The sequence below is a fragment of the Hippoglossus hippoglossus genome, chromosome 6, assembly GCF_009819705.1.
Source record: "Hippoglossus hippoglossus isolate fHipHip1 chromosome 6, fHipHip1.pri, whole genome shotgun sequence".
NCBI classification, from domain to species: Eukaryota; Metazoa; Chordata; class Actinopteri; order Pleuronectiformes; family Pleuronectidae; genus Hippoglossus; species Hippoglossus hippoglossus.
Window position 1 is genome coordinate 3,585,237 of NC_047156.1, and position 13,490 is coordinate 3,598,726.

Below are 13,490 nucleotides of genomic sequence, written 5' to 3' on the forward strand. Positions count from 1 at the left end.
GTTAAAAGTGTGCAGTGTTGAGAAGGTCAGGAGAAATGAACGAGAGGGAAAACGTGGAGCTGTGGTTGACATTGTGCTGTAAATATCAAACAACTATTTTGTGCATTAAATGTCCAAAACACCCGAAACTGCAGGACAGTTAAGAATAAGAATTATTTGATTACTTTGCCAGATCCTGATCGTCTCTTACATTTATGTCAGTGCTAATTGATCAAATGTCGCCGTCTGACCGGTTTATAAGGAAAATCCTTTATGCTCCGGGGATAGAGCTGGAATTGATCAGGCAACTAATTATTTCAAGAGCTAACAAGGCATTGAACCCATTAACTGATTAATTACATATCCAGTTCCACTGAAAATGAATTAGTCACAGGAGCAGGGGAAGACAGACATAACGTTTATAAGAGAAATCCAGCTGGTGAATGGAAACACAAATCACCAGTAAAAGTAGGTAATGCTGCTCTTAGTTCATCACCATATGCTTTTAGACTCTGTAACACTCTGCTCCTCGATCTGAGGGCTGGGAAAGTTGCTTCTTTCATCTTAATTTCAGTAAAAAATGCTTTTCAGTGTGCGCCTGCCTGATGCTTCTCATTCAGTGTGTGAGGTGTGAGGTGAGTCGCTGTTGGCAGATGTTTGTACCATGCGAGCCGTGAAGTTGGCTGGAGTAGGGGACTGGTTCGACAGGTGGAGGGTCCTGGTGACGTCCGTCAGAACTGGGATTTTGCCAAAGTCCAGCTGTGGGTTCTGAACATGAACAACTGGACCCTGTCCAATACTCGACAAGACCACCTCCTAGGGTAGAACACAACAGAGGCAGGTTAATAGAGTTTGATAGTGCTGCTGGTATTCATAAGTGAACACACTATTCAACCTTAGACTGAATATGAAGATGGACGATATGACAGCTACAGTGAAGCTGGCTGCAGATCAACTCTGCCTACTCCCTGTTAGCAGACGGGACATGGATCAAAATAAATATTCAGTATTTTTTCTCAAACATGGTTTCTGTCATCTTAGGTCGTTCTTCTGTAAGTGTTCATGTTAAGTTTGTTGTAATTATGAAAGATGAAACATCCAGATTGACAGCTGTGACAGCTCAATACTGCAGCTCCACACCATGATCACTACTGCAAAGACTCTGGCTCCAATTGATGCCAAAAGCACAAGATGGCAGCGTCCATATGTGGGATATTTTAACTTCACAGGAGGAAGTGGAAGTGCACCGATATAACCCGGGAGCACACACATAGAGACACACAGACGCACACACACACACACACACACACACTGACCAGGGGTGGATGAGCACTGCCATACACAGCTATAAGTAGACTGTGCTGCAGCCTTCCAACAGCCTTAGTCAGCAGGAACACGGGAACCGTCTCTGAGGTGTGAGGGAAAATCACTCCTCTGGGTCGAGAACTGCCAAAAAGCTGTGATGGATTCTCCTCATATTCCTGATAGAAGAAAATTCACAGGTAGAAATTAAGATCTATTGTTGTGCATACAGATTAAAAACTCTCCACTGGGGCCATAAATCAAATTAGACAGAAATACACCACCAAGTTGTGCTCTATGTATTTTATCTCAAATATGTTTTTAATTAGATTTATTTTGAAGAGGATTAGGTCTTAATTCGGTAATAAATACTAAAGAGATGACATCAATTTTAAAAATAAGATTGACGTATTAATAAACCATCGTGTTTGGTTTGTTTAGCTTTCCCTTCGATTACCAGTTCTTATGCTAAGCTAACGCGCTAGTGGCTGTAGTTTAGTTGTAAAAGACAGAATAGTGATATCCATCTTTTCATCTAACTCTTGAGTTTCCCAAAATGTTGGACTTTTTATAAAATAAACATTATATTCAAACATACAATATGTAACTTTGACCACTAGGGGTCTCTCAATCAAACCGATAACAAAAGAGCTAGTGTGATGATGCCATACATCAGCGTGGATTCATTGAGGGAGACATTTTGGATCAGTACACAGAAGTATATAACTCTGGTCTAGTTGTTTTTAGACATTTTATTGAGGAACTGTAACATATATTTAAAAAATGTTTAGATCAGGCGTTAAAGATCAGCATTTTTTATGTTGCAGCACTGAAATGCTGGAAATGAGCCACTGTATTAAATATGAATGACCTTGACGGATCTTGTTCTATTAATCTCCTCCTGTAAACACCACGTTATTACAACAGCGTCAGTGACCTCACCTGGTCGAGCAGCCCGTAGCAGACAGGCAGAGTGCTGGGGTTGCTGAGCCGCACTTGCTGTTCATAGGAGTAATTGAGGAAACATCTCTGAAAGTCCAACACCGGGGTCTCCAGCACAATCTCAGGCACAACACATCTATCATCGGGGAGAGAGAGACGGAGGAGGCGGCCGACAGAGGGGAGAAGAAAGGGCTTTATTTATGAATCACAACAGTAATTGCCCGGCGTCGTGCCAAAACGACAGACTATTAATTAGAACTGTTTCATAAATTTACAATGACGGTGATTGCCGTGAGGAAGTGAGATTACCGCCCCGTTCTGAGAGATGGTGCAGGTGACATTCAAATGTATTATCATGCAAATTAGGCTCTGAATATTTAACACAGACTTGGCTGATTTGTCGACACCTGTGAGCAGGTTCAATGGACTTTCATTCACAGCTTGTCAAAGCATCAGCGGCAGCACAACAGAGGTGACTGCCAGGGAAAACTTACTGTAGTTTCAAAGAAAGGCTGATAAGAGAGTTTGTAAGAATCAAGATAAAGCTCTGCTGCCTTATGGCACCTTGTGACACAACTGTAATGTCAGAACACATTTTCATATTTATCATTTGGGAGGAGATGATATGCGATCTTACGAGGACAGAGGGAGGGTGGTTCATTTTTATTCATTCATTTTTTTCAGTAGATCAAGATCAAGCCGTTTTATGGCACTTCAGGAAAAAAATCTGTGTTTATGATCTAAATGTGCAACTAACTTCAACGGATGTGTGTTTGTACATTAAATCATTTGTGCATTTGCACTTCAGACCTGGCATTGATGGGCAGAGTCATGATCTCCTCCCCGACACCTTCAACATCCACCACCAGCGCCAGCCTGTAGCTCCCGGCCGTGTTGGAGCACAGCGTCACCTGCAAATATAACACACACACACACACACACACACACACACACACACACACACACACACACACACACACACACACACACACACACACACACACACACACACACACACACACACACACACACACACACACACACACACACACACACACACACACACACACACACACACACACACACTGTAAACACTGTAATCAAAAGCAGGTTTGTTGTTAAAGGTTAAGATAAACTGGAAATGACTTTAAATGTACTGAAAAATTGCATGTGTGTGTATTGTGTGCGATTGTTTTTTCAATCACATAAAATGCATGATCTCTCTTTCTTGGAATGACATGACTCGGCACAATCTTGCCCTCAAGTACCCAACAAAGAAGTTATGGAAACACATTGACAGCTATGGCGGCACAGGGGTTGGGTCAGGTACGTTTTAACCGCTGTGTAGTTTATAAAATTAACACAGAGAACAATGTATATACATTTATTTGGCTTATTCCTCAATTTTTTAACCTACCTTTATGGTCACATCGGACAAGGCACGGACAGAGCCGACAGCAGGGTTGACGGTGAACTCCACAGGCCGTGCATGAATGTCTCTGGCAGCGCTGCTTCGCCAATTGGTTCTGGACATCTCAGATACCTGTTGGGAACCATTAACACTCGGCGATCCCAGCCCATCTCCAAGGACACGGAGGGCAAAGGTCATCGGCACCAGAGAGGTATTGAAGAGGGTGCAAACCGCTGTAAGTGGGAAGCCTGCAGAGAGAGAAAGAGACGGGGTGAAAAACAGTAAATATGAGAAAACAAAATAAAGATGTAGGAATGCAATGGTAGGAAGAAAGTAATAAAAGGAGGCTGAGGTGGAAAAAACTTCTTTCTGCATGTTGTGAAGAGTATAGTTTATCTCATAAAGCAAATGAATGAACACAGGGAAAAAGTTGTTACCCACCGAAGGCCACGTCTCCAAAATTGAGCTCTGAGACATTGAAGTGGAATGTGGGACCAACGACGCAGCCCCTGGAAGTGAGGACATAGACGTGCGCATGAGAAACACCGACAGAGAGTTGAAGGATTCTTAAAGAGCATCGTGCATTTGGTGGAAAGTGACATTTCTATTAGTAACCCTGCCACAAAATGAGTTTGTACACTTGTTTAGATAATTCAGAAAGTTCCTTTACAATCTGAGATACAACACTGGCTAACTTCACCTGAAGGTCAAGGTAAGTGGTTTGGGCTGCCCTGTGACAGCCAGCAGCAAGTCCTCAGAGAAGGTTCCCAGGATGCGACTGTGGAAGGTGACCTCCACAATCTGGCAGCCCCCAGAGGGAATGACACCTTCCTCGGGACTGAAGGAGAAACAGCGGCCCAAAGTGGTGTCGGGACACGACAGCTCGAAGGGGGCATCAATCAGCCCCTTGTTGGACACCAGTACCTGGACAAAAACAAGGATCGTTCAACTCTGGGATCGTGTTTATCTTGTTCGCGTCCCGCTCTAATCAAGTAAATACAATGTATGTGTAACATTTATTTTTAGTGCTAACCACTTTACCATGCAACTGTCACGTTGCCTTAACTTTCTCACCTCAAAACAGTTTTTGCTGCTGATGAAAACATTTTTCATATCCAACAGGTTGTAGTTGAGGTGGAGTTTCGGTCCCATGCCCTCAGCCTGGATTATGAGAGGTAACCGAGATTCACGACCTGAGAGTAGATAAAGGACGGACATAGGAAATATGAATTATCAAGTCAGAGGCAGAGGAACAGAAAGACGGTGAGAGAGGAAAAGGAAACACGGAGGTGAGAAGTGTAACAAAAGACACAGGCTGCAGGTTGCTTTTATGTTTTCGGTTAAAAGATTGGCCAAATACAAAAATGTCTAAACTCTTTGGTAAACATTTGATTTGCTGCTACGTCCTTCTACTTCTTTCACTGTAGACTCAGCCATGGGAGCTCTGTCCTTTTGTTTTGCTAATAAAGCTTTTTGCAAAGTGAGGAGTCAGGGTAGAGTCATCTGCTGCCATCGCCGTGGACTGATCAGGTCATCCCCCCCCCCACCTCAGAGAACATGGAAATTCATGTAAATCTGGCCTCCGGCTCAGAAGACACACGTGAAGGCCACATGCAAATTTGCCAACAACCTTTTTTCTACCACTGGGATGAGGTGAACATACTGGCGCCTGGTGACTGGATTGACTCATATGAAAATTAGATCAAGTAACAAAGAGTCCTCCAGGTCGGGGGGGGGGGGGGTTAATCTGTGGTGATTCAACTAAGTAGTTTGATTGTGGATATCATACACCAGAGGAGAGGAGACACACCGAGAGGAGCAGTTGTCCTCTGACAGTAACTCAACAGACATGGTTTGCTACCCAGACGTGTCTGTCTGCACCGAGGCTCAACTCACTGAGGGACGGAGGATCTTTTATGAGGGAGCCAAAGCTATAGATTCACAGTACGGGGTGTACGGTCCTCTTGAAGCTGTTAAAACAATCAATTCACAGGTGCTGAGGAACAAACCAAAGAAAGTGGTTTCCCTCTGGTTCTCAGAGGGATTTGGTTTAAACAAAATAAAGAGAACTGTGGGGCCGACATACACAATTCGGAGCTTAGTCATAATTCAATCTGAAATCAGCCAAGATAAACCCAGATTGCTCTTCACTAGAGCAGTGCCCTGTGATGACAGAATCAGTGGACAGCTTGCTGCCATGCTAACATGGGGAGCTCATGAGTATATTTGTATTTATTAGGGGGAATATTCACGTTAAACCACCGTGCTGCTAGTGCAGCTACAGGCTAAGCAGTGATAACTGTTAGTGTATTGAAATGATGAACCCAACACTGTGCTTGTGTATTGTATTTGGACGCATGTTCCAGGTAGACACTGACCTGTGACATCACAGTATATGGTCTGTTGGTAGAGCTTGGACTCCTCCGGCTTGAAGACGATGTTGAACTGTGCAGTGACGTTGGGCCATATTTCACCTTCCTGAGCCACGTGGAGGTAAAAGGAAACAATGGTTATTTTACTGAAAGGATATAAAAAGCAGAAAAATGCACGTTTTCACGTAGAGAAAATCATTGGTTGATGCTGACAAACCTGATTCAACTGCAAATAATGTCAGAGTAGGAAACAATGTGGAAGTCGATTGGTGCTTTTAGTCGGGCTGAACTCTAGACAAGCACTAACTGCATCTAAGATTTACCAATATGTGTGTGTGTGTGTGTGTGTGTGTGTGTGTGTGTGTGTGTGTGTGTGTGTGTGTGTGCGTGTGCGTGTGCGTGTGCGTGTGCGTGTGTGTGTGTGTGTGTGTGTGTGTGTGTACGGATGTGTGTGCATAGCACGTGTTTCCATTTCTCTCAAATGCCCTCTTGAAGTTTGTTTTGTGACTGGCCTGCAGACTGTTTACTCTCTCCTCCCCCCCCCCTCCCTTCTACTGTCCTGAGAGGGCAGGGGAATGAAATGTTTTTCATTCCCCTCCCCTTCCCTCTGTCCAGGGAACCTGGCTGAGCTGAGGCGAGGAGACACTGGCAGAAAAGGGAGGGGGCAGTGTCAGAACAGGTCAGACTACCTGAAGGTCCCTCGGTAGGAAGGGGGCTGGTCTGTGACCCTCCTGTCACTGTAGGAGTCAGACTGAATTTAAATACTGACAACAGTGACGTGTCCTAACTGTGTGTGGCAGAGCTAATTCTGATCTTCTCATCGTTTTAGGGGGAATCCACAGCAGATTCTCAGAGACCATTTACATATTTGCAGGCAGCAAGAGGGAGAGGATATCGAGAGACAAGAAGAGGGGTCACATGAACACACACCATTGGATCCACGGTAATGCAGCTATGTGACAGGGCCAGGAGGTGCTCCTTTGCATCCTGGCTCCTACATTCCTGCACAGCTCTGGCCAGCAGGGGGTGGATGGCCGTAGGGTCAGACTCACACTGAAGAAGCAACCGCTCCTTTTCCTCCTCCTCCTTCTGCTGGAGCACTGAGCTCTCCCTGGAGAGTGTGTGTGTGGGATGGTGAAAGACAAAGCAAAGAGAGGAACAAGAAGGGTCAGAGAGAAAATGAAGCAGGTAAAGAACAAAGTGTTGCCGACAGAAAAGGGAAGTGATGGACACCTGAGCTATTTCTGGCAACACATGCTCTGGTACAAAGGAGAATCAGCTCTGCAGGTAATTCTACTTTCTACATGAATGCAGCGAGAGACAGAGGTGTGGCTTACACAGATCAGACTTTGAAATAAAATCCATTCAAAAGCACAGCTCGGTACTGGCTGTGTCCCATTACCTCAATAAGCACAGGTCCTCCTCTTCCTGGCTGGGCCACACTGACCAGCGGTAGCGAATGGGGATGTCACTGGTGTTGGTGAGAGACACGTTGTTTACGTTGGCCATGGAGATGTAAGTGTTGGTCAACACGATAGAGTCTGGATTCAGATTCAAGTTCATCTCCTCACAAGCTCCGTACAGGCTGATGCACACGTCCTCACCTGAGAAGAAGAAACACGTCAAACCACAGAGAATACAGGTGGATTATAGAATTGATTTTAAGATATTATTTATTCTCTTGTCTGTTTAATCTGATGAAGATTTTAGTGCCATTGGATTTTTACACTTAATCAAGTCAATTACCAGATGAGGAAAACTACAAACTTTTGCAAAAACCTGATCTCTGAAGGAGAAAACCATGTTCACACAGCTTGATCGTTCACTGGGCCTTTCAAGAGCACAACCAATCATTTGAATAAACAATTTCCCTCTTGAGGCCGACACATGTAAGCCGATTAAACTGATGCCACATACTGAATTATCATTGGTGAAAATGTTGCAAAAGCATAAATAAGTCTCTTGCTAGTTTTCTGTTTTTGCTTATTTATGAAGTAACCTGATGGAATGGAGTTCGTGACCTGTGGTTGCGTGGAGGGGCATTTACACACTGATGCACACTATTGCACAAACAGGTTTAAACTGGGAGCAACAAAATCCAAACCACTGAGGAGCCCCTGCAGTCTCAGGCCTGATGCGAGCAGTGAATAGAGCAGACAGCCACAGTGGAGGACGAGGACACACCGCAGAGGTGAATGGTTTGAATCATAATGTAGTAGATTTAAGGGAAATAGGATTTCCCAGCACAACACATTACAAAATATGGATCTCTGGAGTAAAGTCTGGAAACCACAAGCCGCCAGAGAAAAAGTCCTTAATGGTTAGTAAGACATCTAATGAGTCTCTGTGGTAGCAGCACCGGGCCACCATCACAGTGTGCACACTTCCAACAGAGGGAGAAAGAGCAACAATAACAAGCAACAAAAATAAGATGCAAAACTAAGTTTTGTATGAAGCCACCAAGAACAAAGTTGTATGTAAATTCAGTGAGTGTTTGTTTACATTCAAATCAGGACGGGGGATTTAGCTCCTGGGGAAAAAAACTCTCCTTATCCTGAGATAATTTATATTTGTATACCTGCCGAGGTTTCTCCTTTCAAATCAGTCGGCCCAACCTGACTCACACAGGGAGCCCACTGGGTACAATACCAGGGAATGTCTGAATTCTGAACACTTGGCTCTGAGCTCCACAGGGTTCTCTGTCGCCCTGTTTTTGTCATTCATAATTAATTTGTCTTGTGCATTTTAAAAACACAGATACCTTGCAAATGAAAACTGGGATCAAAGTGACGTGGAGGGTTTTGTCATCTGAAAGCAGTTCTGGCTTTTTCTCATTTTCTGTGTGATTGTTGTGCTTTTCAATGTTTGTCTTTAGCCAGAAGCACCGTGGAGAGTTGCCATTGATTACTTCTTACTTACAACTTTATTCTCACATGTCCTCACTTTGATCTGAACACAATGAGCACCGGACTCACTGGGACTGAGAGACAACTGCTCTGAAATCCTGCTCTTTGCCAAGTAACAGAAACTGGACTCAGGTTTGACGGAGAATAAATAATAGCTGTGGACTGAAATGACACTAGTGTATTTCCACTGATGTAAAAACTAAGAGTGATGAAATAAACAAGGACACGATGCAAAGTTGCCAAAATAAAACCACACCCATACATCCAGGTGTACTGCTGCAGGTCAGCAGGTTCAGGCCTGCGTCTGCAGAATGAAACTGGGAAACAGATGCCACCAGCTACTGGGCTGTAAACACCCTTTAACAGCTACTGGTAAAGTTGCTTGGATTCATAAACTCTTCACAAGCTAAAAGTTGGTGTTTTACAGCCACAATGAATGTTATGTATATGTTAGCAATATATAAATAATGTAATCATACATTATTTGACTTTAGCTGAAGTTTTACAACTTAAAACACAAGTTTTTGGTTTTGTTTTATTTTCAGATGATTTACAGAATGAGTGGATGATTTTGTTATTGCTTTTGTATTACATTTTTTATATAATTGTCTACGCTGCCTAAGACATTACATTGACTTATATAGATTTCCTGAAGACTTACTCTAACTTTAACCATACTTACCTAAAACTAACCCTAAACCTACATTTTACCATAATCCTCTCTAACTCTAACATTAACCTAAACCTAACCCTTCATTTTAACCTAACCTTAAAACATGTCTTCACCTTAATATTTAATGATTTCCAATATGGAGACTTGCTTTTTGTCCCCATAAGGAGGACAAGTCCCCATAATGTTACTGTGTAAACAGATTTGGTTCCCCACAACATAAGTAAAACACACACACACGGAGTGCAGCCAAAGATCTCCACCCTTGTTGATTGGTTACTATGATGACAACAAATTACACTTTATGTATCTTACTCAACATGCAACAATGATAATGACAGAAATTATGACAGTTTGTCAGAGTTAAACCTGAATGACTGACTCCAAACAAAGTCGAGACACCTATCAAATCAATTCAGCTCCATTTCCATCTTCAACCTCAGTTTATTTAAAGTGCACATCTGAGAGTCTGCACACGTTACAGATTCAATTTAACATCACACAGACGAGACTGAAAACACACGCAGGCACAATCCCAAACACACAGGTATGAATATCAATACAACAATAGGATAAGAGATTATGTAAATTATGAACGTATTTAAAGTAGAATCACTTCAATGACAACCCGCTCAGTGAAATTAGGACGGGTCAGGGCAAAGGGAAATAAGTAGGTTTCAAACCCAGACTTGAAAATCTCAATAGATCCTACTTCCTGAATTTGCATAGCGTAGAGTCAAGAGAAGTGAAGCTCAGTAAGCAGAGGCGCTACCTTCTAAAGACTTTAATAAATCTGTGAAGTGTTAAGTCACCAGACTCAAGAGAATGTACAGTAAAGGGTGAAATTAATTAAAATGAGTAATAACACTGGAGATGTGGGACGGATCATTTTTAGCCCTGTAAGTCGGAGGCAGGAATTTCAAATCAAGCCTGAGTCTGCGTCCATTTTTATTTACAGTCTATGGTCATGGGAGGGAAAAAGAACAGATGTCCATTGTGAATAAAAACATGGACAAAAATGTAAGTGTGTGAATTAGATAAAATGGGGTTTATATTGTTCATATTAAAGAGATGAACGTGTGTAGTTTTGTGACAAACTTGATATTTGGCTCATACTTAAAATGGTGTCATGGATTATTCTTGACTGTATGCCTCAGATATTTGTGTTACATATTAATCTATCAGGAATTTGTGTTTGCATGTATTTGACTGGTCAATGCAGTGTTTTTTTTGGATAACGTTACTAAAGTTGAGTCTGGTTCAACTCTTTCAAAGAACGACCCTGTGTTGTGTTGCTACAACATGATCTAACAGGTATTTAATCTGTTTAGCAATGTTAATGTTGTGTTGTGTTGTTTTGTTTTGAAGATCTAAAATGTACAAGTACTGATGATCGTTGCAGCAGGAATTGAACACGACTTCCTCTGTTTACGCAAAAGTTCCTCTAAAGTTTAAATGAAATTGACTTCAGCTAATCATTAATTATTTGCAAACCACCTTGAGCTGTGTGATATTTATTTGTTTTCTTCATTCCTTAATGAGGAGAGTTCAGCTGAGATCCTCATTTCAGTTTTCACTTTGTGATCAGAAACAATTGATAGGGCACTGAGATACCTTCTTTCTGAGTTGTATGAAAGCCTCAGTCGTGGTAGAACTGTCCCAGTGTGACTTATTTAGCTTTTCGATGCATCTACACTGACCAGCCTTCGTGGTGGAGGGGGGGGGGGGGGGGGGGGGGTGGATGAAACCTGACCGTGACAAATGTAGCCTGGTAAGATCTAAACACTCACTTTGCTTGCCCTCAAGAAAAAACACATTAGAATTCAAGGAGTGCTCATGTTAGCTTCCAACAGACCAATTATCACTGAGATTTCCATCATGTACCACGAGGCAGGGAGGGGGAGGGGAACAAAACGCATGGTGAAGTTCCACAGGAGAGCCAGTCCTTTGCTTTCACTCTGTGGGAAAGAGAGACGATGGGGCCGTGAGATCTCGAGGAGAATAAAAAGAGAAGAGGAGAGAAAGGAGAACATAGCAGACAGAGGATGAGTGAAAGAAGGAAATGAGGGAGAGGAAAGAGAAGGATTGGGTAATACAGAAAGAAAAGCAATTATCTCGCAGGTTCTGAGAGGGATGACAGCAGTTGACAGGCAGGGAGAGCTGCAGCTTATTGCCAAGCTTTCATCCTGGCGGTCCACCAACCCGTCTTCCCCCCTGCTCGCTTCCTCTTCCCATTATTTCTCTATCGCACAAGGAGAACTTTGCAACCCCCTCCAGCTACCTGTGATCGCAGCACAAACAAAGGCTCTGCAGTGTGCGTGTGGACAAACATGCTCGTTCTTACATTTGAGAATGTGTGTTTGTTTATGAGCTGCTCGCTGTGTGTGTGTGTGTGTGTGTGTGTGTGTGTGTGTGTGTGTGTGTGTGTGTGTGTGTGTGTGTGTGTGTGTGTGTGTGTGTGTGTGTGTGTGTGTGTGTGTGTGTGTGTGTGTGTGCTGCTTTCCCTAAAAGGCTGCTGTGCTGAAGTCCCCTCGGTGCGACAGCCCTGTCAAAGCAGATGCCTCAGCACTTCCTAAGAGCTGCCCGTCTTTTCATTTAAATCAGCGGAGTGAGAGAGGGGAAGGGTGGTGTTGGTGGGGGGGGGGGGGGGGGGGGGGGGACTTTAAGGCAGCTGTGCATCTGAAATCATCTTAAGAGGAGACTTTGATGTGGGCAGCTTGGATCTCTTCACTTTATCAACCTAGCCACTGCTGTTTGCTGTTGCTATTTTCAGCTGGCAGGGTTAAGCTGCAAGAACATATGAAATGAGAAATGTCTTCATTCCCATCATAACAACGTACGGTATAGAACTGGCTCGGGTTTGCCAAGATGCCGTAAGCTGGTGTTCTGATGAAACTGCATTGAAACACTTTAAAATTAAATGTTTTCAACCCATAAGGAGAATTAAAAACCACTATTTTACGATGTCATTCTCTAACTGTGTGTGGAGGGTGTGAGCTTTTAGTCAAAGCCCCAGTTTGTGCAGTTTTTGCTGAACAGGATAAAAAGCCACGCACTGATGTTTTCAAGCAACTTTCTCCTTTTTACCTCTAATTGATCCCAGTGTGTGTGTTCAGGGAAAGTCAAAAGCTTTGCCTTCTTGCCTTTGATGTTAAGGAGTCTGGCTAATTGTGAAGGCAACCGAGGCTACGACTGACCACCGGGTGCAAACTTTCAGCTTCAGTGCGGTGAAAGCGAGGGTAGAGTCCCTCCACAAAGAATACGACTAACAAGGTTACGACAAATGAGCAGATCTGCTACAAGAAGTAACTTAGAAAGTTGTTCAAATGAGAATTCACTAAGCAATACATGAAATTAATTATTATGGATAAATAAATAGATAAAGGATAAATGATAGAGTTGGGAAGATGTTTCTGAAATACTCTTTTATCTTATCTGTTGAAATTCTCTTCACATCTCATTAGCCATCAATAGATAAATTTGTCTGAATTTCTTTCCAAAAAGCCAGTGACCCTTGTAGGACTGTGATAAACACAACCAATTATTTCATTCTGTCTGAATTCGTTAGCGTACCTGTCACTAACCAACCTGCACACACGCCCCCTGCCCGCGCTCTCACTGCGCATGGCAGCAGGCTTCACAACCCGAGGAGACATAAACCACTGAAGCAGAGCTGATAGTCAGAAGTTAGCGAGCGGGTCAGACATAAGTTGGCTTCTAGCAGTGGTCAGGTTGTGCACGTACATGTGTGGATCGTTCTGCCGGCTCTTGCTAGCTTTTCAAGGAAAAAAATATTAATATTCATACATTCATATTTAACCTGATGAAAGAGGTTGAGAAATCTGTATCACAATATCACAATAACTACAGAAAACTCACAGTGGTGTACAAGCACTGGTAATCATGTG

The 13,490-nt window shown here is 43.1% G+C and overlaps 1 protein-coding gene across 1 annotated transcript in view; it reads right to left on the reverse strand.

Annotated features, from left to right (window-relative positions):
- The window catches only part of hydin (HYDIN axonemal central pair apparatus protein), a 56,837-nt gene that overhangs the window by 35,713 nt on the left and 7,634 nt on the right, over window positions 1–13,490 (reverse strand). The window contains exons 8-18 of the mRNA XM_034588202.1: window positions 7,409–7,610; window positions 6,937–7,117; window positions 6,013–6,112; window positions 4,709–4,827; window positions 4,335–4,558; window positions 4,076–4,143; window positions 3,641–3,882; window positions 3,034–3,134; window positions 2,224–2,359; window positions 1,296–1,460; window positions 643–795 (exon numbers count right to left, since the gene is read on the reverse strand). Of these exons, the coding sequence (XP_034444093.1) occupies window positions 643–795; window positions 1,296–1,460; window positions 2,224–2,359; window positions 3,034–3,134; window positions 3,641–3,882; window positions 4,076–4,143; window positions 4,335–4,558; window positions 4,709–4,827; window positions 6,013–6,112; window positions 6,937–7,117; window positions 7,409–7,610 (1,691 nt within the window). The remainder of the gene's footprint in view (window positions 1–642; window positions 796–1,295; window positions 1,461–2,223; window positions 2,360–3,033; window positions 3,135–3,640; window positions 3,883–4,075; window positions 4,144–4,334; window positions 4,559–4,708; window positions 4,828–6,012; window positions 6,113–6,936; window positions 7,118–7,408; window positions 7,611–13,490) is intronic.